Source organism: Enhydra lutris, unplaced genomic scaffold, assembly GCF_002288905.1.
Source record: "Enhydra lutris kenyoni isolate GAN:26980312 unplaced genomic scaffold, ASM228890v2 scaffoldscaffold14, whole genome shotgun sequence".
NCBI lineage: Eukaryota > Metazoa > Chordata > Mammalia > Carnivora > Mustelidae > Enhydra > Enhydra lutris.
The window spans coordinates 20,228,998-20,254,998 of NW_019154098.1; the positions used below are offsets into that span (position 1 = coordinate 20,228,998).

General features: G+C 40.8%; 1 protein-coding gene across 2 annotated transcripts in view; it reads right to left on the reverse strand.

Moving 5' to 3' along the window:
* Window positions 1-26,001, reverse strand: part of LOC111146641 (DEP domain containing MTOR interacting protein) — a 128,268-nt gene that overhangs the window by 61,604 nt on the left and 40,663 nt on the right. The window contains exons 2-3 of one of the 2 annotated variants that reach the window (XM_022502275.1): window positions 22,665-22,843; window positions 21,267-21,390 (exon numbers count right to left, since the gene is read on the reverse strand). The exons of the other annotated variant lie outside the window; for it this stretch is intronic. Coding sequence (XP_022357983.1) covers window positions 21,267-21,390; window positions 22,665-22,843 — 303 coding nt within the window. The remainder of the gene's footprint in view (window positions 1-21,266; window positions 21,391-22,664; window positions 22,844-26,001) is intronic. 2 annotated transcript variants of the gene reach the window in all.

The following is a 26,001-nucleotide window of genomic DNA, read 5'->3' on the forward strand; positions in this document are numbered from 1 at the left end:
CATGTCCGAAAGATCCCCAACATTATGTTCCTGAATCAGGCCTATATTCCCAACTCCAGACCTTTGGATCCATACAGACATCTCAAAGACCTCAACATCAACAAACCCAGACCTGAACCTGGGTTCTTCCTCCAAACCTGGTCCTGTGCCAGTGAGTGCTTCCATCATCCTGCCAGAAAACAAAGCAGTATCCTCAATGCCTCCATGTTCCTCATTTCCCCCCATCCAGGCAGTCATATGAATTGTGAATTTTATATCCCAAATCATACTCATAGATCTAGGCCTTCCCCTCTCCAATGCTGTCACTACTTTAGTCCATAACACTGACACCATTAACCCAATTACAATGGTTTCTTCATTAGACTTTACTATGTATGCCCTCCTGTTTGCAACCCAACCTCAAGCATCAAAGTTCAGACACAGCAATTAAATTTATCTTTTTCAAACTCAAACCTGATAATGTTTCAATGTTCCTACTCTTGATGAAAATACAATTTAGTAGTTTCTGGTTGCTTTGAGGCTAAACATTGAAATCCTTTATATGGCCTCTAATGCATGTATGATCTTTCCCTTTATCCCTTTAGGATCATCTTCACCTCTGACCTCATTGTGCTTCAGAGATGGTCTTCTTATAGCTCTTCAATATATCATATATCATCTGCCACAGGGCCTCTGAATATGTTATTCTTGCAGCTGGAATGGTCTCCCCCACCTTTCCACTCTTCTACTCCTTAAGACTACTTGACTCCTTATCCTTTGTTATCTCAGCTATCCTTGGGTCTCCATTAGGCCATCTCATTGCTCCCTGTACAGTCTGTCATTACCAGATTAAAGACTACTGTCTCTACTCACTCATAAGCTCCACTAGGTTATGGACCACGTTTACCCACAAAACTTTGTTCAATGGAAAACTGAATCCCATAAAATACCAAAACCATTGTGTCATCTTCCTCTTTTAGAACGATTCCTAATAAGTTCCTATCTTCTGCATGAAAGTTTTTTTCTTTAAAAACCCTCATTTTCTTTTCAAACTAACAAGAATATGCAACACAAGTTGTACCATTTCACTCTAGAGCAGGACAAAACCTTAGCGATCACAGAAATCCAACCCCCTCTTCATCCACATGAGAAAAATGTCAGTCTTTAACACAACATTATATGTCAATCGTATCTGAATTTCCAAAATCTAATTCTCATCCATATGAGAAAAAATTAAATGATTGCACTCAATGTTGCCGGTAGGAAACTTGCTCAGAGTCATGCTAAGAAGCAAGTTATACATATTTATTAATCATTTCATTTGGGGTAATTGAACCTCCACACCTGAAGGTCCATTCACAGTATGTGCTTTTTCAGTGCTTTCAGACTTAGAAGCCAATTCTGCTGTGGAAAGGATGTTGGGCTAGGAATTTGAAGACTTAAGTTTATTCGGAATAGACCACTTGGCTGTGAGATATAAAACAAGCCACTTTTCTTTGTTTCAGCCTCCTTTTTCTCAGGAGTATAATGCCATTTTCATCCATGATTGGGGATATCATCCCTGAGTGTGAATGAAACAGCTCTACAGTTCAAAAGACGAGGTAGATACAATATGTTACACTACTTAATCAATCATGGTGTCTATCCCAGAGCAGGATGGATTTGTGCCCAACAGCTATGAAATGACAAGGGAAACTCCTTGGCACTCCCTCCAGGCTTCCCAGCAGAATCTTCAGAGTCCTGTTATATGGAAGTCATGGCCGGGCGCAGGATTGGGAATCTAGAATTCCTTCCCTGTTGACAGTCTCCATTTAAGATATAGATGGACCCACCTGGCTTTTATCTCTCTTTATAACACTCTGTCCCTTCTAGCTCAGTGATTTTCCTTTTGGGTGTGGGGAGGACAAGTGGATAGGGTTTACTTATGTCACTTCTTGTAACCAGAAACATGACCTGCCAGACCTCTAGAGCTCCTGCTAAGTCGCTGGTGGCCTCTGGACAAGTAGCTGGCTAGCCCCCATTGCCAATGTGAGCTTTAGGAAAGAGACCAGCTGGCAGGCCTGCCTGCACTGACGTAGCTTGCCATGTAAAACATGCCCCCACCAGCCTTAGTCCTTCCTCATTTCATTTCTTCTTAAAATCAAATAATGTCCCTTATACAGGTTCCTCTCTAAGAAAAATGCTTTCACGGGACTTACTTTGGTACTAATATGTGGTCATAGAGTTAAGGCAAGACTGACTACTTGTTACTGTGTTTCGCTATGTAGCAAGCTATCCTCAAAGCTGGTGGCTTTTAAACAACCATCATTTCATTGTATCTAAGTATTCTGTGGGTTACCTGGGGCTCAGCTGGCAGTTCCTCTGTCACTCTTGCTAGGGGTCACTCATGAACTTGTAGGCAGACGGTGGCTAGGGCTAGGTGTCTGGTGCTGCCATGCTCCTCAGTCAACAGAGCATCTCTGTCCAGTGAGGCAGCCTGGACGTTGAGATGCAGAGCCCAAGAGGGAGGGGGCAGACTTTACCAGAACTAGTCTATGGTTTTTACTTACCATACAGTGAACCCACTTAACATGTATAATTCAACAGTATTTATACACAGAGTAGACAACCATCACTACAATCCATGTTAGAACATTTCCATCACCCTAAAAGGAAACCCCATCACAATCACTCCCCACTTCCTCACTGCCCCATCCTTAGGTGAACACTAATCTGTGTTCTGCGTCTACAAATTTGCCTGCTCTACACAGTTCATAGAAATCATATGATACATGGCCCTTTGTGACTGGTTCCTTTCATTCAGCATAATGTGTTTGAAGTTCATCCATTCTGGAGTGTATATTAATATTCTATTCTCTCCATAGTATGGCCAAATAATATTCCGTCCTATGGATATACTATATTTTTGCTCATCCATGCATCAGTTAATGGACATTTGGGTTGTTTCCATTTTGGGGTTCTTGGGAATAATGCTGCTATGAATATTCATATAGGATTTTTGTGTAGACATATGTCTTTGTGTAAATCTAAGAGTAGAATTGTTGGATCACTTTGGTTACTGTTTAACCTTCTGGGAAACTGTCAGATTGTTTCCATAGTGGTTGCGCCATTTTCATTCCCACCAGTGAAGTGTGAGTGTTCTAATTTCTCCCCATCCTCACCAGCAGTTGATACCATCTATTCATTTTTCTGAGTGCCTTCCTAGCAGGTGTGAAGTGGTATCTCCCTGTGGTTTTGATTTCCATTTTCCCTGGTGATTCATAATATTAAGCATATTTTCACGTGCTTATTGTTCATGTGTACATATTTGGGAAAATGTCTATTCGGATCCTTAGTTCATTTTTTAAATTAGGTTACTTGTCTTTTTATTTTTGAATTTAAATGTCTTTTACAGGCAGGATGCAAGTCCGTTATCAGACATATGATTTGCCAATATTTTCTCCCACTCTGTGGGTTGTCTTTTCATTTTCTTCATCATATTGCTTGTAACCCCAAAGTTTTAAATTTTGAAGTGGTCCGAATTATCCATTTTTCTCTTTTTGTCCTTTGTGCGTTTGGTGTCACAGCTAAGAAACCACTGCCTGGTCCAAGCCCAGGAAAATGTATTTGCTCCTATGTCTTCTTCTAAGAGTTTTACAGTTTTAGTCCTTACATCTTGTTCCGTAATCCATTTTGAGCTCATTTTTCTATAAGGCATGGGGCTGGGGCCCACCTTCATTCTTTCACATGTGGCTATCCTGCTGTTCTGTCACCATTTGAAGGAAGATTATTCATCCCCCGCTGAACTATCTTGGCACTCATCAAAAACCAATCAACCCAGCCAGGCTTTCTAAATTGTTAGGCTCTGAAGTCAAAGAATGTCAATTGCCCAGAATTGCATTTATTGAAGCCATCAGACTCAGGCCAGACTCAACGGGAGGTGATACATGCACCAGCTCTTTGTGGAAAGAGCAACATGCGCATATAGGAAGAGGCGGGAATATTTGGAACCATCTGGAAGAGGAGGTACCATGCTGATTTATTTTCATTAACCAATGAAAGGCAATTTCAATAGTTAGCTCATTTACAGCTGTGTGTTTTCTCTTCCTCGTTTATTTAATATTTTTTACTTAAAGTATAGGGTAGTTTTAAAAGTATGAGATTCAAGACAAATCCAGATTTAAATCCGAACTCTCTATACATGTTAACCGTAGGATCCTGCTTCCCTAAGTGTACACTGGGGAGTGTAAGGGTGACTATTTGGGGAGGTCTGCAGCGAGTGGAATAATGCACGAAATGCTTCAATCACAGTGCCAGCTGCCCCTGCAGCACCGAATGCATTTTAGCCATGATGACGATGATGAGGATGAAGATGACAATGTTGACGATGACGATAAAAGTTTCCTAGATGGAGCCATTATTTGATCAAATCAAAACCTTCTGTGGCAAAATGGGTTGAAATTCTGTGTGTGTTTCTCCAGACCAGAATAACAACTCTAGTTTAATTAGTAATCGGAAGTATATACGAGGCTCAGAACTCTTATATTTTATAGAACAAATTCATTTTTCATCAAAATTGTCCTGCTCTGGCCTATAATCATGACAGAAGGCCACATGCCAAATACAGCGCTAGGCATTAGCAATCCCCGCCTCCCATAAGCATGTATGAAACAGACTTTGATTGTGCATGTGAGTTGATGTCAACCTTTCCTGGATATATATCTGAGTCACATTTCCCAGACCCACTTTAACCAGGGGAAGGCAGCATTACAATAGAAGGAACTGCTACATTGAGGGGCCAGTACAGAAATAGAAATAAGATGATAGCGATCTCCTTGTGCCCTGAAAAAAAAAATTCATAATAGTTGAGAAGGCCCTATATAACATGAGAACATAGGTAAATGGTACTCAAGGGCATAAGCTAGGGAGAGTCACAATGACCCATGGGCTATGTGGCCAAAAAGGTGGTTTAGGATTCAGAAAGTTAGCTTTTTAAAAAATCCTATGTTAACATAATGATAAATTATTTTGAAAGGCAAAATATGTAACTTAATATATATGAGAACCATTAAAAATTAAATATTCATTTACCCAAATATTAAAAGAGTTTCTTACTCCTGGGGGTAGTTTGTGAATGACTTTTGTTTCCTTCTTAATGTAATACTCTATTACTCAAATTATTCCCCAGAGAGAAGGTACTGTTTTTGTAACTGGGGAAAAATGTTATCAATAAAGAAGTCATATTAAGTTTTGTTTTGTTGGGGTTTTTGTTGTTGTTGTTTTGTGTTTAGAGGGAGAGCATGCACACATAAAATAAGGGGGCAAGGGATGGGCAGAGGGAGAGGGGGAGATAGAATCTTCAGCAGGCTCCAAGCTCAGTGCAGAGCCCCATGCAGGGCTCGATCACACGACCCTGAGATCACGTCCTGAGCCAGCATGAAGAGTCAGATGGCTCAACCCAACTGACTGAGCCACCTAGTCTCCCCAAGGTTGTTTATGCTTAACTGCATCACTTGTTCCTGACAAAATGTTTATATTAATACCCAATACAATAAAGAAGCTCCCAAATAGAAATTATATATTTACCCGTATGCTCCCAACATATAGCTTGAATGTATAACATTGACTTCTGTGATTAGAAAGAAGGTATTAATTAGGTAGAAATGCTTACATGAGTATGGGTATTTTTAAGTATTATGCTATTATCTATAGAACAGATGTTATACTGATAAACTGACATAATTTTCATATTAGACTTGGAACTAGTAAACAGAAAACTATTCAGTTAATACGAGTAAAGATGGTATACACTGGAAAGGGTGAGGGAAAGAAAGAAAAAACAGCATTTTAATCCTTTGCCAACGAATATCTTTTACCTACTTTCACTCCTGCTTTCGTCTTCATATTATACACTGAATTGAACATCCTCATTTTCGTCTTCATTCCTTACTCGTGCTGTTCCCTCACATCTCCTCTCCTTTCTTTCTTGAAGAAATCCAAAGCATTCTTTAAAAGGGGGGTGGGAGGTCATTGTACAATGATACAGGTTGTTCACTGTACAAGGAAACCTGGCTGCAGGTAAAAAGGAGGGCTAAAGTCTAGCCCTAATTCCTCATGAGCAGTCCTGTGCGGAAAAGAATGCACTAGCCAGAAGGAAAGGGCAAAAATTACCTGGTTCTCATTTGCACTAGGTACGAAATGATGTAGTTGGCCTCTTTTAAAGGGCTGGATTGAGTACTAACTCCTCTTTGAGGCTATCCCAACTAAAGTACAATCCAGACAGCTCTCTCTCTGTTTTGAACTTAAAATCAGTGCCATGGTTTATATATCCATTCAATTTTTAATGCACTTGAGCTAAGCTAGAAGCTTCTGAAAGATAGACACCATGCCTTAAATGTTTTTATTTCTTAAAAAACAAACATACAAAACAAACAGAAACTGAGCCTAGGGAAGGCGTATACATGAAGTGCTCAAATAAATACTTGTTAATGTTAATCAACAGAGGGAAAACAGAATATCACAAGCAACAGTAATAGAGAGGGTGATTTGTCTTTGAAAGGTGAAATCCCTTCCTCCTTGCTTGTTATTTTAAATCTGCTGGAAGAAAAACTAGAACTTCTTAGTATTGGCTTTATGCTCTGAAGAGACTGGTATTTTGGAACCGGAGCTGTAATTTTCACATTGCCTGTGGTTTTCAGTGTTGTTGTAGTAAACATTTTCAGAACTTGAGTCAGCTTTAGACAGAAGCCAAGTGCCACTGAAAGGCCACAGCTGCCCTAAAAGGCCACATTCAGCTATGGTTTCATGACTGTAAAATTACACATGAAGAGGAGAAGCCGAGCATTTCTACAATATCTTCAAAACAATTCCAACCTCTGTTGGCCTTTTCCAACAACTGTCCAGGGAAGCTGGGTTCTCAAACATATTATAAAGGCTTCTCCTAAGGGAATCATTATTTATGTTGAATGCTTCCATAATTATTAGGAAATAGAAGCATTTGAGGCCAAAAACAAAGAAAGAAACGGGCAAAGAAAGAAGCTTAGGAGAGGCAAGATGAAGCCATGAAGACAAATTGAGGACAATACCCACTAGGGAAAATAAGTGTATTTTATTTATTTATTTTATTATTATTATTTTTAAAGATTTTATTTATTCATTTGACAAACAGAGATCACAAGTAGGCAGAGAGGCAGGCAGAGAGAGAGAGGAGGAAGCAGGCTCCCTGGTGAGCAGAGAGCTCGATGCGGGGCTCGATCCCAGGACCCTGAGATCATGACCTGAGCCGAAGGCAGAGGCTTTAACCCACTGAGCCACCCAGGCGCCCCAATAAGTGTATTTTAAAGAGGTAAGAAAGTGATGAAAAAACTAAACACATGACAAGTAGGTGCTACTTTTGTACAGGTTCATGGGCTGGGTGACAGGAGGACCACTTTGTACTGTACTTTTGTGGAAGTGGTGTGAAAGAGGAAGAGAAACAGACTCTGGTCTCTTTTTTCAACCAAGATGTTATGTTGTACGATCATAAACTCCACTCCTCTTAAAACAGATTTAAAATCACTGTGTTGACACATCTGTGGTCAACTGATTTTTAACAAGGGTTCCAAGGCCTCCCAATGGGAAGCAATTTTTTTTTCCAACAAATTGTGCTGAGATGATTAGAGAGCCACATGCAAAAATAATAATAATAATAATAATAATAATAAATTTTAAAAGTTAAAAAATGAAGTTAGACCCTTACCTCACACCTTATACAAAAAAAAACCCCAAATTATATTAAAGACCTAAGTGTAAGAGTTAAAACCATAAAATTTTTTTTTAAGATTTTATTTATTTATTTGACAGAGAGAGATCACAAGTAGAGAGGCAGGCAGAGAGAGAGGAGGAAGCAGGCTCCCCGCTGAGCAGAGAGAACTCGATAAGGGGCTCGATCCCAGGATCCTGAGACCATGACCTGAGCCGAAGGCAGAGGCTTTAACCCACTGAGCCACCCAGGTGCCCAAACCATAAAATTTTTATAGGAAAACATACGGGCAAATTTTCACGACTTTGGATTGGGCAAAGGATTCTTAGGACACCAAAAGCACCAGTGACAAAATAAAAAATAGATAAATGGGACTACATCAACATTTATAACTCTCATACTTCAAAGGCACCAGTAAGAATGTGAAAAGACAGCTCACAGAATAGGAGAAAATATTTGCAAAGCATATATCTGACAATGCATTTGCATCCAGAATACATAAAGAACACTTAAAGCTCAATAATAAAGAAAAATAACCCAATTTCCAAGGGGACTAATGATCTCAATAAGCCAGAGAAGATATACAGATAGCCAAGAAGCACAGAGAAAGAGGCTAGGCATCATTGGTCATCAAGAACTGCTAACCAAAACCACAATGAGCTATCACTTCACACCCCTTAGCTGGCTAGAATAAAAAAATCAGATTATAACAAGTTGTTTGCAAGGATGTGGGGAAATTGGATGCTTCATACACTATTGGTGGAAATGTAAAATGGTGCAGCCACTGCAGAAAACAATCTCTCAGTTCCTCAAACCACTACATGATCCAGTCATTCTACTCTTCGCTGTATAACCAGGAGAAATGAAAACATACGTCCACAGAAAAACTTGTGAACACCAATGTTCATAGCAGCACTATTCATCATTGCCAAAAATTAGAACCACCCAAGCACCCATCCACTGAGGAAACTGAAAATGTTATCTATCTGTACAATGGAATAGTATTTGGCTACAAAAAGGAATGAAGTAGTGATATAAACTACAAAGGGATGAACCTTGAAAAACGTAATAAATGAAAGAAGCCAGTCACCAAAGACCATGTATTGTATCATTCCATTCACATGAGATGATCAGAACAGAAAAAGCTAGAGGGACAGAATTAGTGGTTGCTTAGGGACAGATGAAAGAATAGGGAAGTGATAGGTAAGAGTTAACAGAGTTTCTTTCTGAGGTGATGAAAATGTTCTACAATTGCAATTGGTAATGACTGCACATATCTATGAATATACTAATAACCATTAAGAAGTATACTTCATTGGGTCAATTACATAACATGGGAATTAATCTTAGTAAAGTTGTTAAAAATAATACTCATTCATCAATTCAATAAATATTTATTGAGCATCTTCTATGTCCCAGGAGATGCAGAAATGAAAAGACATGGTCCTTGACCTTAAATTGCTCACACTCCAGTGGAAAAGCAAACATTAAAAACCCATGGGCAAGACAGATAAATGCCATAACAGAGTCAGAAGTATACAGATAACAAAAGGAAAGCAAGGAATCTAGGAGTGATGGTTGATTCCCTTCTCCTCTGCTCTTGCCTATCAGCACAAATGGCTCCAGAGAGAGGAAATGAGAAGCAGTCCTGGGTTTGAATCTCTGTGATTTCCAAGCTGTGGTTGGGCTCTATGATCCTGGATTTCCTCTTGGATATAATAAAGATAATAATGCTTACTTCAATGGCGTTGTAAAAATTATAGCTAATCTATAAGAGAGTCAGGCATATCACCGGGCACAAAGTAGCAGTGAGCAAATGTTACACACAGGCACATACACATACCCCAGAGAGTCAACCCTCGTCAACCCTGTCTGTCCTTGTCAGGTTGTCCAACAGTTCAAACTAACCAGAAGAACCAATTAATTCCAGGCATCTGGGGGAGAGGAAGTGGCATTCAGGTAACAGATGAAACATATAAAAGCCAAAGAAGTTTAATTACTTAAAAATATAGTTTATATTCTAATGAATGTTAACACTGATGCTAATGTCAATTTTGTTTAGAATATTAAATTATGGTAGACTACAGAGGGAAATTTAAAAAAAATACTATTTGGAGAAAAGTGGTTTCATAGGTGGGTTAAATTTGTGAAAATTTATTAAGCTGTACACTTAGGATATGTGTACTTTACATATATTACAGTTCAAAAAATTTAAATTTGTAGTTCAACTTTAAACTTTAACTACAAATTTAAATTTGATAAAGTTAAAAATCCAGCTTGCCTTTCATTCTGGTCTGAAAGACTCTTGTTAGAGGTTCTGAAATTAATAAATGTTTTCTGTCACTTTGGTGCTTTTTTTCATTAGATGGAACAATGTCTTTGCTTATACTCCCCAGCTCTGTGTGAAGAGACAGTAATTAAGTAGGGATGTTTTCATTTAGCAAATAAAGCAAGATAAACAGCATAGGAACTATACTTCTTGGATTCGTTTTGATATTTAAAGCCAAAGCCACCAACCTCAGGGAGCTTCCATACAAAGCCTCTAATATAAGAACACTCTCCTTCCTTAAAATCTCCCAGCCACATCTTCCCCTGGTGCCACTCCTAAAACATCCACTTCTGCTTCGCTCCAAAATGTGCCTGTTCTCTCAGAAGGTCCTGCCCGCTCTTCTACTCTGTGTGTGTTCTCCTGTCCCTATGTGGCAGAATGTCTGGTGTAGCCTCTTCATGCCCATCCCCCTTGATCCATTCATTCTAGAACTTTAACATTTAAAAACAAATCAGCTATTTCCTCTAGAAAGGACTCTCAGTTCTTGATCTCTTCCAGATGTAAGCAGGGGTCATTGTACTCAAAGCATATTAGAGAGGATATTTCATTTCTACAGGTTCACTCAAATTACAATTTTAGTTTTTAATGCCAATTGTGGGAAAAAGAAGAGTGAGCATTATGAGCAAGTTTGACGGGATCACTCTTTAGGAACTGGAGGTTTAAAGCGTGTTTCTTGGTCCGTCTCAAATTCACTTGTCTTACCTGTAAATTCATGGTGAAAATCTCTCCCTCTTAGTTAGAGGTGTAGAAAGAATTAAGTGAAGTAATATGTGAAAAATATTTAGGATGGTGCCTAGAGCAGGGAGTGCTCAGTAAATGATGGCTATGTTTACTATTCTTATTCTTTGAATGTCTACACTAAGACCCACTAAGACCCTACAATGAGTAAATACAAATACAGAGATCTTAGATGATCAAATACTTCACCCTGGTTTTACTCAAATTTGAACATGCCACAGGTTAGGAAAAAGAGAAAGGGGCTAACCACTGGTTTCTTTCCTAAGTAAGAATGACCTAAATCTATGACCTCAATGGGCTTCTGGTCCAACTGGAGAGAATGAGACCCAATCACATCGGGGAGATGGCTGCTGTAGTTCCGGGCTAGAACCCAGGATGAAACAGGAGCAGAAAGGGAGCCAAAATAATCTGCTTCAATCCAACCACACTCCATACTTGCATAACAGTGGTGACAGACAGAATCCGGTGCCAGTTCCAACCATCCCGTCATGTGTGGTACATGCGCAGAAAAAACAGAAAGAGCAAGTGAATTTTCTACAGACGGAGTGTGGGTAATTCTGTCTGCCTGTCCACTCAAGGAGGTGCAAGATAACTCCTATCAGTGCCCAAATGGGTCTCACTGGCTTATCAATTGGGGTCCCCGCAGGAAACGACATGGATGGGCAAATGAGCTACTAAAATTTGGTCCGTGATGAAAGAGCTACTGATGCTATGGGCAGGGTTAAAGGCAATGACCAAGTAAAGCTCCCAGACTAGCAGACTGCAGTGATCATTAACAACTCCAGGCCTAACGATTCTGGAGGGAGGGAAGGTTCCAAAGCATAAAAGAGATGTGGGGAAGGAGAGGGCTGGCTGACAGGAGCTGAGGCCTTCAATAGTGGGGAGGGAACAGAGAATTATCACCCTGACCTCACTGTCCTCCCTCCCACTTACTTCCTGCTCATGCCTCCCACGGACTGAGGCAATGGCCATGGAGCGTGGTGATGACCTCTGTCCATGTAGGTCAGCCTCTGGGGCACACAGAGGGCTGCGACCTGAAGAGAATGGATCTGGAGGATGAAAAAAATGTCCCACATCCAGGCTGGGAGTCTCACCATGCTGAATGACTCTAGTGCAGAAAGGCACATGGTTTTTTTTTAATAGTCTAGGTAACACAAGGATACTTTTGCCTATATGCATTTTCCCTTATGGATTAGAAATACAACGTCTCCTGCATTAGACGAGGCTCTGCTGAGCTTTACCTCAGTCCTCACAACAAATCTGTGAATTACACATTTTTCTTTCAATTTTATAGATGAAAAAAAAACCAGGGTCGGAAAGGTTGAATGTTTCAATAAGAGGCAGGCCAAGAACTCCAACACAGGCTTCCCCAATTCCAGAAACCGTAAATGGCTTTTTCCTTTTACCAAGTTGACAAGGAGCAACAGAAACTGATTGGCAAAGTGAATGTTACAGAGACTTGGCCCACAGCCCTGCAATCATACGAGATCAGGGAAACATGGCAGAAATAACCAGCACAGTCCACCTCCACCGCCACCGAACCCGGTCTACTGGTGAAGCAGCAATGCATTTACCTTCAAATCATTTCTAAATAACACCTAGAGCTAGAACTCTGTAGATGACAAGCTAAGGCTGATGGCTTTTCATGGGCACAGCTGGACCGGTGCCCATTCTGCGGGTTAACAAAGCTGGACTATTACAGCCATATGTTACAGGGGGATGGCATCGCCAAGGGACAGTAAGGAGAATACGATTTCCCAAACTAGACTCAAAGACTGTCTTTATATCCATTTAAAAGTCTCCTAAGCTGCCTGTGGTTCACTATCATCTAGTGGTCTTCATTTCTGCTACCACCCCGGCTTGAAGCTACAGAAACTTTTTGAAGCAGAATGTGCAGACTGAAAAGTGGTTCAGAACATGGGCTCTGGTGCTGAAAACCAGGGTTGGAAAGGGGTCTCGCGCTTTCTGGCTGTGAAGGTAAGCAACTCAGTTCACCTCTCTAGCCTGGATCTCCTTATTTGCCAAACGGAGGACAACAGTATTTAGCTCATTAGTTTAGAGGGAGGCAATTCCTCCAGTCAATACCTAGTCCTAACAGTACGGGATCATCACCTTGCTGTCTTTCTCATGCTCGCTGGTACTCTAAGCTGTCTGACTGCTTTCCGTCCAGCTCTGGCCAGCTTTGTTTTTTAAGTGATTTAAAATTTTTTAATTTATTTTATCTATTTAATTGTGGTCAATAAACATAAATTCTTCCCATTTAGCTATTTTTAAGTTATAGTTCAGTAGCATTAAGTAGCTTCACGTGAATCTACAATCATCACCACCATCCATCTCGAGAACTTTTTCATCTCCCCAAACTGAAACTCTATACCCGCTAAATAATAACTCCCCATTACCCACCCCACAATGCCAGGCTCTGACAACCTACTCTTTGTCATTATGAAGTTGAGTCCTCTAGGGACCTCACAAAAGTGAAATCATATGACATTTGTCCATTTGTGACATAGCATAATGTCACCCATGATGTAGCAAGTGTCAGAATTTTCTTCCTTTTTAAAGCTAAATAACAAAAATAAATAAATAAATAATAAATAGATAAAGCTAAATAACATTCCATTGTATGTAAATACCACATTTTGTTCATCCATTCATCCATCAATGGACATTGGCTTCTTTGACCTTTTATTTATTATAAATAATGCTGCTGTGAATATGGGTGTACAGATACCTGTTCAAATCCCTGATTTCAATTCCTCTGGGTACATACCCCCAGAAGTGGACTTGCTGGGTCATCTGGTATATATATGTTTAATTTTTTGAGGACTCCCTCCCCACACCATTTTCCCAGTAGCTACACCATTCCCACCAGCAATGCACAAGGGTTCCAGTTTCTCCACATCCTCACCAACACTGGGATTTATCATTTGTTTGTTTGTTTGTTTGTTTTGGTGATCACCACCCTGATGAGTGTGAAGCAGCTGTAACACCATTTTTTGTGTTTCTAACGGCTCTGTGTTCCCAGATGCATTTCACCACCCCTACTGCCCAGTCTCTGGGCATCACTAAATGTGCAGACACTGGCTAGTTCTATTCCTGGAGAACTGGCCTGAGCTCAGCTACCTGGACCAAACTAGCCAGGAGGTTGGCTCCTACTTCACCCTTCCTTGGCAGGCTGAAGCTTCAGCTGTTAAAAATAGGAAAACCAACAAAATTAGGCGAACCAGGGCTGGTTCATTTCAACATGCTCTACATTGTCTTCCATACTCTCAACTACACTTAGAATGTATAAGGCAGTGTTTCGAGAAATTATTTGAAAATAACTGCAATATAAAATTTGTGTTGGGGTGCCTGGGTGGCTCAGTTGGTTGGGTATCTACCTTTGGCTCAGGTCATGATCCCAGGTCCTGGGATCGAGCCTCACATCGGGCTCCTTGCTCAGCGGGGAGCCTGCTTCTTCGTCTGCCTGATGCTCCCCCTGCTTTTTGCTCTCTCTCTCTCAATCTGACAAATAAATAAATAGAATCTTTAAAAAAATAAATAATAAATAATAAATAATATTTGTGTTGATATTGAAAATGATGAAACAGTGAGTTTGTTTTATATGGTCTCCCCCTGACAAATTATTAAACATTTTAATAACTCATCAGGTGAAACACACAATTTTGCACAAAGAAACCTTTTTTTTTTTCTAAAGAAAAGAAACAAAGAAGAGATGGTTAGGAGCATCCAGCAAGGATGTGGTTCTAGGTCAAACGTTTCTCGTGACTCTACTTAGAGCTGCACAATAATGAAACTACTTACTTGTTGTTTTTTTTTTTTTACATTTTTGTCTTAAAATGATTGTTAAACACCCTGTGAGAGGGGATGATGGCCCTTTAAAGCTGTCCCTGTTTTAAAACTTTTTAAACAACAAATCTCCTTTCTCAAATAAAATTTTACAGAAAACCCCATTTTTAAAAATCTCATGCTTATAACACAACATTTACTTATAAAAGTTAAGCAATGAAACCTGTAAGGGAGTTTTGATTAACATACAAAATACAGAAGTAAGGATACTGGTGAGGATATTCGTTGCTCCCTCAATAATCAGCACAAAATCCAATTAATTTGTGCATTTTGTTTTAGTTGCCCAGAGATAATTCTCCAAGGATCTTACATATCTCTTTATATCTTGCAAGTAGAAGCACTGACAGCATATGTTCTAAACTATCTTTTCAAGAATGCTTGTATAGTGAGCAGACTTGGAAGGCAAACAGTGACAGTCTCTGAAGCAAAAGGGCAGATTGGCTTACTATCCTGTATAAGAAAGATAATGTCTCGCTCTGTGCTAAAGAGCAGTTTGCGTAATGACTATTACAAAAAACTCAGGTTCCTCAAGCTTGGGATCCTCTTCTGTAACCCAGCCCTGGCAGGCGTCAGGTGGCCTCCATTGTGCTATTCTGTGGGAAGTGAGGCTTGGGGAACTGGTTCCAGAAAATATGATACTCTGGTTATTACTACTGCTGAGAGCAACAAACCGTCCCTTGTCTCTGGCCCAGGGGTCTCCTGTCTTCTGCCGGCACCCTGGAAATGGTGGCAGGCAAACTTGTTAGCTTGCAAGTAGGGTAAAATCTCAAGATTCTTAACAGTTCTTGACATCGGTTACACAGCATCAAAATCATCCCTTGTCACTCGGACAAGCCATTGCAAAAGGGAACAATTTTAACCCACTTACGATGCAATCCTAGGACACTCTCCAAATAAACCAAGAAGACAGGAAAGTTTATTCCAAGATTCTATGAATCACTGTTAAACTGGGCAGCACAAGTAAACTGTGACGGTGCTGTACATAGCCTATTAGAAAGTATTTTCATTAGGGTATGCAAAATAATTAACACATTTTGAACACAAAATTTGAATCAATCCATAGAATTCCGTACCTCCGTTCGAAAAGCACTTCTATCCCAAAAATGGAACAAGATAGGGTCAAAAGCTTGAAGACTTTATTTTTATGTATTTATTAAATTTGCTGCAGCTCCATGCTTTAGGGCTACATCAGTCATTAAACCTCTCTCCAGTTCATGTTCCCCACCTCTGCAGTGGGATGAATTGTGTCTCCCAGGTTTTACTCCCAGAGTTGTACATGGGATCACACACATTAATGCCTAAGATGCCTTGTAAACCCTAAGGAGGCAAGAGAAGGTAAAACTCTGGTTACTGTTGTTTGCCATTAAAAGCAAGTTCTCTGTAGCTCTTTTATGGACCAGGCTCAGCAGCTCAAGGCAATCAGAGCGTGCAGAGTCCTTTGTTCATTCAACAAATATTTATTGTGCCAGGCACTGGGAGGGAACAGGAAAAAGATCCCAAGGGCACATGGTAGAGAAACCTCTGATAAGATAAAACACACAAAAGGACTTTTCCCCTTTGGATATAGTTTCCGTCTTATATTTCCCTTCGAGGAGAGAATATAAAGGACGCAGTGGGAACTCTAATGGCGTGCGGTGGTTTAAAGCAATTCTTCAGTCAGGCTTACACTCCTAAGCAAACTAATCAGACTATCAGTGGCTGGAGAGAGGAAACTCTTGCTGCTGAGAAAAACCAAAGGCTCTTTAGGTGAAAAATTAAACTAATGTCCATATGAACCAGACCTAGAAGAGAGCTACCTCCCTGTGAAGACTGAGGTTAAACTAGAACAGAGAAGTCTCCTCCAGGTCTCACAACGAAATCAAGGTTAGTTTCAGATGTCCATTTCAACTACTAGTTTTAGTAAGGGAAGTCCAAATTCGTACGGTCAACTCATTTTCTCTTTTATAGCTACCTCTCTTTATCAGTATATAGAACGGATCATCCTGAGCTCAACTCATTTTAAAGTGATCTCTTTTGCTGACTGCTGAATGATAATCAAATTTAATAGTTTGGAACATGCGCTCGAAGTATCTTCTACCACAGGACGGCAGCGGCACAAATTCAACATTGCTCTTCTAAGTTACAGATATTTATCCTGTTCATGCTGGTCTCATTTGAAAAGTACAAATTGGGGCACCTGGGTGGCTCAGTCAGTTAAGTGTTTGCCTTCGGCTCTGGTCATGATCCCGGGGTCCTGGGATCGAGTCCCGCATCGGGCTCCCTGCTCGGCGGAGAGCCTGCTTCTCCCTTTGCCTCTCTATCACTCTCTGCTCTCTCTCTCTCTCATGAATAAATAAGTAAAATTTAAAAAGAAAAAAGAAAAGTACAAATTGTACTCTTCAGGAGAATGTGTTACAGTCATGCGTTGTGTGTCTGGGGTATGTGAGCCCATGCAAAATTAAGTGGGAAACGGGAAGCCCCTCCTGGAGAGATGGCAGGCCTTCTTCTAGGCACCTTCAGGCGCAGTGAAGGTCTGATGAAAGCTTGTTGATGAAAGTGCATTGTGCCTTGAATGTGCTCAGATGAATTATGCAAAATGACAAAGTCTGGGCATCGATCCAGGGGCACACATCCTCTTTCTCACACTTGCTTCCAGCTGCAGGAGAGGAGCGACGGGATACGCTCCTACTCTGAGGCAGGCCCTGTCCTGTGTGCCTTATACATCATGTAGTTCATTTAAGCCCCACAAGGAGTCTGAAAGGTGGATACTGGCCATATATCCATTTACTAGGAAGGCAATTACAGGCACAGTTTGGTGAAGGTCCTTGATAATTAGGCACGGAGCCAGGATTCACACCCAGGTAGCCTGGTTCCTGGACTCTTAACTTCTGTTCTGGGTTAAATAATAATGGGTATCATTTATTTACATTATGATTTACTACTCTAGTATCAGCAGCTAACTTTTCTTGGGTGCTCACCCCATGCCAAGCGCTGTGCTTAGCAATGTACAGGCTGTAAAGTCCTCCCCACAGCTTTTCCAGGTGAGACCCCCGTCTTACTTCCATTTATGACTACAGATCAGTGAGGTTCCGCTGTCGGCTCAAGGTCATGGAGCAAGCCAGTTGCGAGACTGGGATTGGACTCACACAGACTAATGTGTGAGCCCCCACACAGAGGGCTGCGTGACTCTGAAAACCACATCCACTGTCACTCACTCTGCAGAGGACTCATGTCACCAGCTCTCCCCTAACCTTTCTATTGGTGGGATACCCTGAAAGGGCCCGTTTTCACCCCTTAACCAGAATTTGTTTGAGTACCTGTGAGTTACATTCACAGGAGCCACGTGGATCCTAAGAGGTAGCAGAGTCACTGAATTTAGGTTCGAAGCACAGCTTTGCCCTACAACCCAGCAGACTGAGAAACACCTCTACAGGTTAGAAAGCCGAGTGCTCCCAAGTCAGCCCGGCTCAGCAAAACCCCAGCAGAAACCACCTGGTTTCACGAAGTTCTATTAATAACACGGAACAAACAAGCAAGAGGAGAGCAAAAAGGAAATATTGACAATATAGTCAGCCCCCGAGAGCTGTGGGGAGGGTGTGGGGAGCCCACACACCTGTTACCCTCTCACGCTGTATCACCAACACACAGAAATGATCTGATTGCCTCAGGTCCCAGATGCTCCTTCTGAGAAACAGGGTAGTAATGTAACGTCCCATGTATTTTATATTATATTTTATACCGTGAACGACTATGCTATTATTTCTATCATTATTTACCATTCTATCATTAGTCTATTGAGAGAATTCAGGTAAAATAATCTAGTGGAAATGCTTTGTGGAACTTAATTTATAAATAAAAGATACTGTTTTCATCACATTTTATAAAATACCATATAGATTTATCTCTTTTTTTTGTTGTTAAGGTACCAATAATTATACTCCTTATGTTCTTTAGTCCCTAAATCTATAGGTAGGTTCATCATGAAGAAAAATCACTTTATTCACCTCCAATGTCTACTTGGAGTATTCTCATATTTTTAAATTTCTGTGAATTTTACAGAAAATTCCATATCTGGATATTTACAATCCCCATGTTACATTTTAAGATAAACTACGTTTTGAAGAAAACATTAATTTCATAAGTTTAATCTCCATAAATAATAAATAATGATAAATCTTTCCTAATAATAAACATTCTAAGATTTATCAATAGCCTAGTAGCAGTAAGTTTGGGCTTTGGGCTTCTGGGTTCAAATCCCAGATGTTTTTATTAGTGAACTGACCTTGGGTAAGAGATTGAATTGCTCCCTGCCACATTTTCCTCATCCATAAAATGGGTACAGTTGATCCAAATCAGGGTTTGTTATGATGACCAAACAAATGGACTAGTCAGGCAGGATGCCTGATACATAGTTATTAACCAACTGATGTTATTGTTATTATCTTAAAAGGAAAAAAAAATAAAAGGAACATATATTTTGCAAGGACTTCTTTCACAAATGTTAGAGATATCCTAAGCGAGTTTTCTGGCAAAAAAAGGGAAAAAACCTTCCATACTAAAATAAATAAATTTCTTAAAAAGAGCTGTGAACAAAACTATTTTCTTCTTCATATAATTTTGAAAGTATACAAAGCTTACAAAATAATAGTACATGCTGGAATTCATAGAAAAGATATCCAGGGAAATACAATAAAAATGATATATAAAATAAATATTTAAAAATTATATTAAATTTCATATTAATAAATGTTATTGTTTGTATAAATTAATATATTTATATCAATAAATTAATATATTATATTATTATATAATTATATTATATATATATATAATATATAATGCTAAATAAAACTTTTCAAGTAGGTAAACTGAGCCATCATTCCAAAGGCCCCAAAGTTTGTTCCAAGTGTGTTCCAGCAACCAAGTGTAGGGCCAAGACTGCGAGGAGGCAGCTAGTTCATGCAAGGTTAAGTACCGATTAAATTACTTTTCCTAGTACTAATTTCACAAGCAGTTTGGAGGAATAAGTTTACTTGGAAATTGAGACACTGAACACTTATGATAGGAAGGCCAACTGCACACAGAAAAAAGACAGCAATATTGATCCATGGAAATGACATGTATATTTTTGACAACATAGAATCTTATAGTTTGAAAGGACTGTCTTGGTGATCTAAACATCTAGCACCTACTAGAATTTTCCAGAAGGAGCTAAGAAAGAAAAAGAAAACACCAACAACGGAAGACTCTTCATCACAGGAAACCAACTGAGGATTGCTGGAGGGGAGATGGGGTGGGGGGATGGGGTAATTGGGGGATGGGCCTTAAGGAGGGCACGTGATGGAATGAGCACTGGGTGTTATATAAGACTAATGAACCACTGACCTCTACTTCTGAAACTAGTAAGACATTATATGTTAATCAATTGAATTTAAATAAGAATTAATAAACATAAAAAGAAAGAAAACAGCAACAAAACAAGCACTGCACTCAGATATACAAATGGAGGTGCTGATGGACACCTTCCTTCAAATTCATGTGAGTCTGGGAGAGGAGGGATTTTCTACACTTCAGTTTTAGAAAGCAAGTGATGGGAGAAGGAACATGTAGGGGGCATTAAGTGGCATTAAGTGGTTGGACAATACCAGACTAATACCTGAAATGGCTATCATCTCTGGGGTCTGACAGCGTACCACAGTCACTGAGCTAAATATTCAAGTACCTGACACATTTATTCTTTTAATTCCCACAACAGCACTAAACACCTAGGAGGTAGTCCCATCACCCCTCCTCAGTCATAAAAGAGGACTGAGGTTGACAGAGGGGAGGTGACAGGGCTAGAATCAAACTTATCTGGCTCTTCACCATCACGTTACTTAATCTGACTCCCCAGACCCACCTCCCAATGCACCAACACACCCATCACTCAGTAGGCTCTTTTGTGTGATAAAGACCTATTTTCAACCTATTTGAAAGGCACCCAGTGTTAAGGAGGGAGCGTCCCACCCCCACCCTCCTTTCTCTAGTGGCTGCCTTGGCAAAAAACAAGAGGTGGGATGGGAAAGAGGCCACAGGAACAGGAGATCAGCTCAGAGACAGACCAGTGGGGAGATCTGAGACCCAGCAATGGAACACTCCTGGATGACAAGGCATCTTCAAAGAGCTGAGTGATGGTTCCTCTTAGACCATCCTGCTATCTGAAGATCTCTCACTACTCATCTCTTGACCTGAACCTGAACTTCCCCTGTACTTGACACTGCTTCTCCAGCCACTCACAAGACTAAACCTCTGAGTTATACAACAGTCCTCAAAAAGAGAAAATAGGCAACTGCCTTACTTACTGAGGGCAAACATCGAGCTCCAACCTTTTTTTATTTCTGGACTTTTGCTAAATCGACTCAAAGATAAAAAATAAATATTTAAGTATTTTCTATTTAAATAAAGCATTTTCTATTTAAATAAATTCTTTATTAAGAATCTTACAAAATCGACTTGATTTCTGGCAAAGAGAAAAGAAAATGAGTGATCGAGTTTTCCCGTATTAAAAGGAACAGTTATGTAACTGTCCCACAGGGAAGAGCCAGGCTGAAGGCAGAATGATAAAAAGACGGAAATAGCCCTGTCTCTCTCCACAAGTTAAGATCACAGTGGGGGATTTCATGTGCGACATACTTCTCATACAGCCTCTGTCCCCTCATGAAGGCCTTCACTTCGTTGTCCAGCGGGAAGGTGCCGTCATCCTTTCTAAAGCGGTAGAAGAGTTTGACGTCCTTGAATTCCTTGTGCTCATCACACACTGAAACACAATGTACACAGAGAGGCAAATAAGAAAACAAAAATCTTATTCAATTCCTCAAATGATGTGAAAGGTTAATTAAGACTTGTTTTACCATAAGAGACTCTTAATCTCACAAAACAAACTGAGGTTTGCTGGGAGAAGGGGATAGGGAGAGGGTGGTGGGGTTATGGACATTGGGGAGGGTGTGTGCTATGGTGAGTGCTGTGAAGTGTGTAAACCTGGCGATTCACAGACCTGTAGCCCTGGGGCTAATAATACATTATATGTTAATAAAAAATAAAAAATTTTAAAAAATAAAATAAAAAATAAAAATGAAAAAAAAAAAAGACTTGTTTTACTACCTAAGTTCTGAAGCACACCATTCTACAATTTTGTACACGTGTTTAGCACAGTAATATTAGCTATCATCACCATCCTCATCATCACCATCATTATCTAGTAGAATGGTCACACCATTCTTATGCATCAGTCATGCCACAAATTATTCTTGAAATACTGGGGCAGGCATCAGCCTCAAAGGATGTGATGTCTAGTGAGATAATGAGAAATGTCAACTTGGAATTAACATACGGTGCGAGGGGGCAACGAAAGAAGGGGATATCACAGTGGGAGAGCAAAGAAGGAATAACCAGTAACCCCAGTAACCTAGTTGCAGGGAATGGACACTTTTCTGAAGAGCTTGCATGTAGGCAGAGACCTGAAGTATGGCGAGAAATTGGGCTAAAGCGAAGAGAGAGGGCATTCCAGCCAAAACAACAGCACGTGGGAGGTCTTGGTCAGGGTTAGAGAATTCCAGGAGAAGTGTTAGCGGAACCACTGAAGTAACAAAAAAACTCAGAAACCTCTTAAATGGTCATCAGCAGGAGAATGGGTAAGCGTACCCATTGTATCTGGCATAGCTAACGATAATGGCAAACGTAATTATATATGGTATACACAGCAAACGAGAGTTACGCCATCAGCATGCGTGAATCTTACAGGGCTGATCAAGTTGTGAAAGAACAAACATGCATTTATGTAATGATTTAAAGCACCAAAAGCAATACGATACCTTGCTAAGAGATGCCTATACAGAAAGGGAAATGTATTTAGAAGCAAATGGGAATAAACCCCAATGCCTCTTGGAGAAAGGAGAGGAATGTCACTGGAGACAGATGCACAGGAGACCCAGGGTTTTATTTGTTCAATGGGAGGGTTCCTATCGGGAATGGAAGACGCGGTCCTTGGTTTCCTCCCAAGTTACCGTGACTATCGGTGGGCACCTCACTCACCATGATGAATGATGCCCCGGTCAGCTAACTTCTGCATGAGCTTGATTGCGGTCTCTCTGTCGGAAGCCTCTTTGTGCTCAATCAGCCAGTCGATCAGTTCTTTTGCGACAAAGCAGTTTGGGTAGGTTTTGAGATGATGTCGCCTATCTTTAATCACCTTTTCTTCATGCAGCCTGAGCCTGGAAAGAAAATTTGGCAATTACTTCCAGGAATTTTAATGGCAACGCAAATCATTCAGCCAATCCCAGAGCTCAGAACAAAGTGGAGGCTCTAAATGTATCAAAGGGCCATCCACATACCTGCAGGTCGGGAGGGGGTTGCCACACTGTCCCAGCCCAGAGGTCCCAGGAAATGATTCTACACTCAGATCTAGAGATAATACAGGTCAATGGTGGAGGGGTGTGAAACAACCCTGGACAAGCTAGAGCTAGAGCTCTCGTGCCACTTGGCAGGCTCCCTTCTTCCATCCACCAGTGGGCTTACGGCTTCAACCAAAGTACAAACGAAAGTTCTCAACACTTGCTGAAACCAGGCACTTCCGCTTCGTCACAGAGGTCCACTGCATGGGCATTCATGCATCTATGCCACAGAAATGAATGAATGTCCACCACCTGCCCATTGCGTATTTCTAGGATTAGAGACCTACGTTCGAAAGTAGCACAAAGATCCCGGCCTCTGCCTATCCCACTCTCTATAGGGGCAACAGCTAATTTTTCGGTGAGGCTTACAAGGGTCCAGGAGCTGATCAAAGCACATTCCATACATGTTTGCAACGACCTCACCGAGACTTGTTATTACCGTCTACGCTTTTTTTTTTTTTTAACAGCAGAGAGAACCTCAAAGAGATTAAGTGACTTGCCACACAGCTAATAAGCAAAGAAAATTAAATTTGCACCTGATGGTCTCACTTCAGAGTCTGACTTCCCAACGGCCACTTTGTGCTGCCTCTAGCCAGGGAGGGATAAACAGAATATCCGGGAGAGATGGATGAAAGCCGTGGGACAAACATGATTTATTTACAGGCTGATGGATTAGCATGGAGAAAAGCGGTTGACCCAGAGCCTTTCCTTAACACCCTTCAGAACTCTATGACTTTTTTTTCCAAAAGAGTCTTCAACCAGCCTTTAAATTTTTTTTTTCCATTTGGTTTCCCTTCTTTTATCAGCCTACATTTACTTTTTAATTCTCAAGGGTTTGAATTGGGTGAAACACAAAGTCGGCTTTCTTCCTGCTTTGCCCACATGGTCCTATTCTAACCTCATATTCTCAGCATCGTTGTGAGAGGGGAGTGCCACCTGAGTAAATCTCACAGTATCCATGTGAGCGAGGCCAGAGGCTTACTTTTTCCTCTGTAGAATGGAGGCAGTTCTGCTCACCCCATCCTTGGCCGTGTTGAGACTGGGCAACAGAATGTCCATTCAGCATCGGCACCCAGCACAGGCCCCAGCCTCCTCTCGTCTACTCCTTAAGGAAGGAACTAGACTGTCTGCTTGCCTGCTTTTTGAACAGAGTTGACTGGATGAAATTTAATGGGTTTTGCTATCCCAGGGACTGTGAGTATAAGTTGGGAGCACACTGGGCTGGGGCTTGGAAGCTCAGCTCTCTTCCTGGCTAGACCACTCTTATGGGCTGAAGTGTGTTCCCCTCAAATTCATTATGCTGAAGGCCTAACCCCTGGCACTTCAGAATGTGACTGTATTTGTAGATAGGGTCTCTTAAAAGGTAATTAAATTAAAGTGAGGTCTTGAGGGTGGCCCTAATCCAAGATGACTAGTGTCCTTATTATGAGCAGAGATTAGGACACACTTCTATACAGAGAGAAGAGCGTGAAGACACACAGAGAAAGGGGTCACCTATGAGCTAGGCCTCAGACAAGCCAACCCTGCCCCACCCTGATCTCAGATTTCTAGCCCCCAGAACTCTGAGAAGGTAAATTTCTGTTGTTCAAGCCACTTCATCTGTGATACTCTGTAATGGTAGGCTGAGCTGACAAGGACCACTAGGAAGGACTAAAGCCTGGAGATGCACGAGTGGTCTGCAGATGAAATGCTTACCTGGGACATCAGCAGGGACGAGGGAGAGGAAGATAGAAATGAGAATCCGGGGGCATCTGGGTGGCTCAGTGGGTTAAAGCCTCTGCCTTCGGCTCAGGTCATGATCCCAGGGTCCTGGGATCAAGCCCCGCATCAGGCTCTCAGTTCAGTGGGGAGCCTGCTTCCTTCTCTCTCTCTGCCTGCCTCTCTGCCTACTCTCTCTCTGTCAAATAAATAAAATTTAAAAAAAGAAAAGAAAAGAAAAGAAAAGAGAATCCTAACGCCTGTAAACGGCGTAGAAAGGAAAAACCCATGTTCACTACATTCCTACTCGATGCCTAGTACTCGACTAGGCACTTATATCTATGCTCGCTTCACGCCTACTGCCTGAATGTTGCATCCTCCCAAGTTCATATATCAAAATACTAAACCCTAAAATGTCTCTTATGACAGCAATCAGGAGCACAAGACTAGGAATAGCAACTTTTGGTTCTCGTCCTGACTCTGCCAGTAATTCCAAACAATCCAACTTCTGAGCACCAGCATCCTCCCTGATAAAATGGGGATAATTATACCCATGGTGATTACTTCATCACACAGTCACGAAGTTCATTAATAAGGACAACGCAAGCATTCAAGCCCTTACTATGCACTAGGCACTGTTTTCACTACTTCATGGACAGCAATCCTCACGGCGGCTCCCGGACGCAGGTAATGTTAAAGCCACAAAACCAATGTGGAGTTGTAATTATTAATACAAAATAAACAAAGCCTGATAAAAAAAACATGTTCACATAGGCGTGCTAAAGTCTCACTTCCCTCTAATTAATTCAGCGACAATGACACTGAGTAATTTGTTTAACATGCTCAAAGTGGCAGAATGTGAAACATTAATTCTCAGACGTGATGTCTGTCAGGAATCCAAGAATAATGAGGACCAATTTATTTAGAAATCGAAACATGGAACAAGCTACCATATAATTTGGAGGAGGAGGAATATGTTATGAGCCAAAAGAGGAGTTTTAGCTCCTATAAACTTCCAACTTAAAAAAAAATTATTAGGTAATGTTTATCTTCAAATACTACAGAATACCAAGCCCCACATTGGGCTTCCTGCTCAGCAGGGAGTCTGCTTCTCTCTCTCTCTCTCTCTCTCTCCTTCTGCCCCTCCCCACCACTCGATCTCTCTCTCTCAAGTAAATAAATAAAAGAAATCTTAAAAAAAATTTTTTTTAATTGTACTTTCCCGAAAAATTATCCCAATAAAAAGATAAGAATTTTCACACTGCAAACACATAACCAAG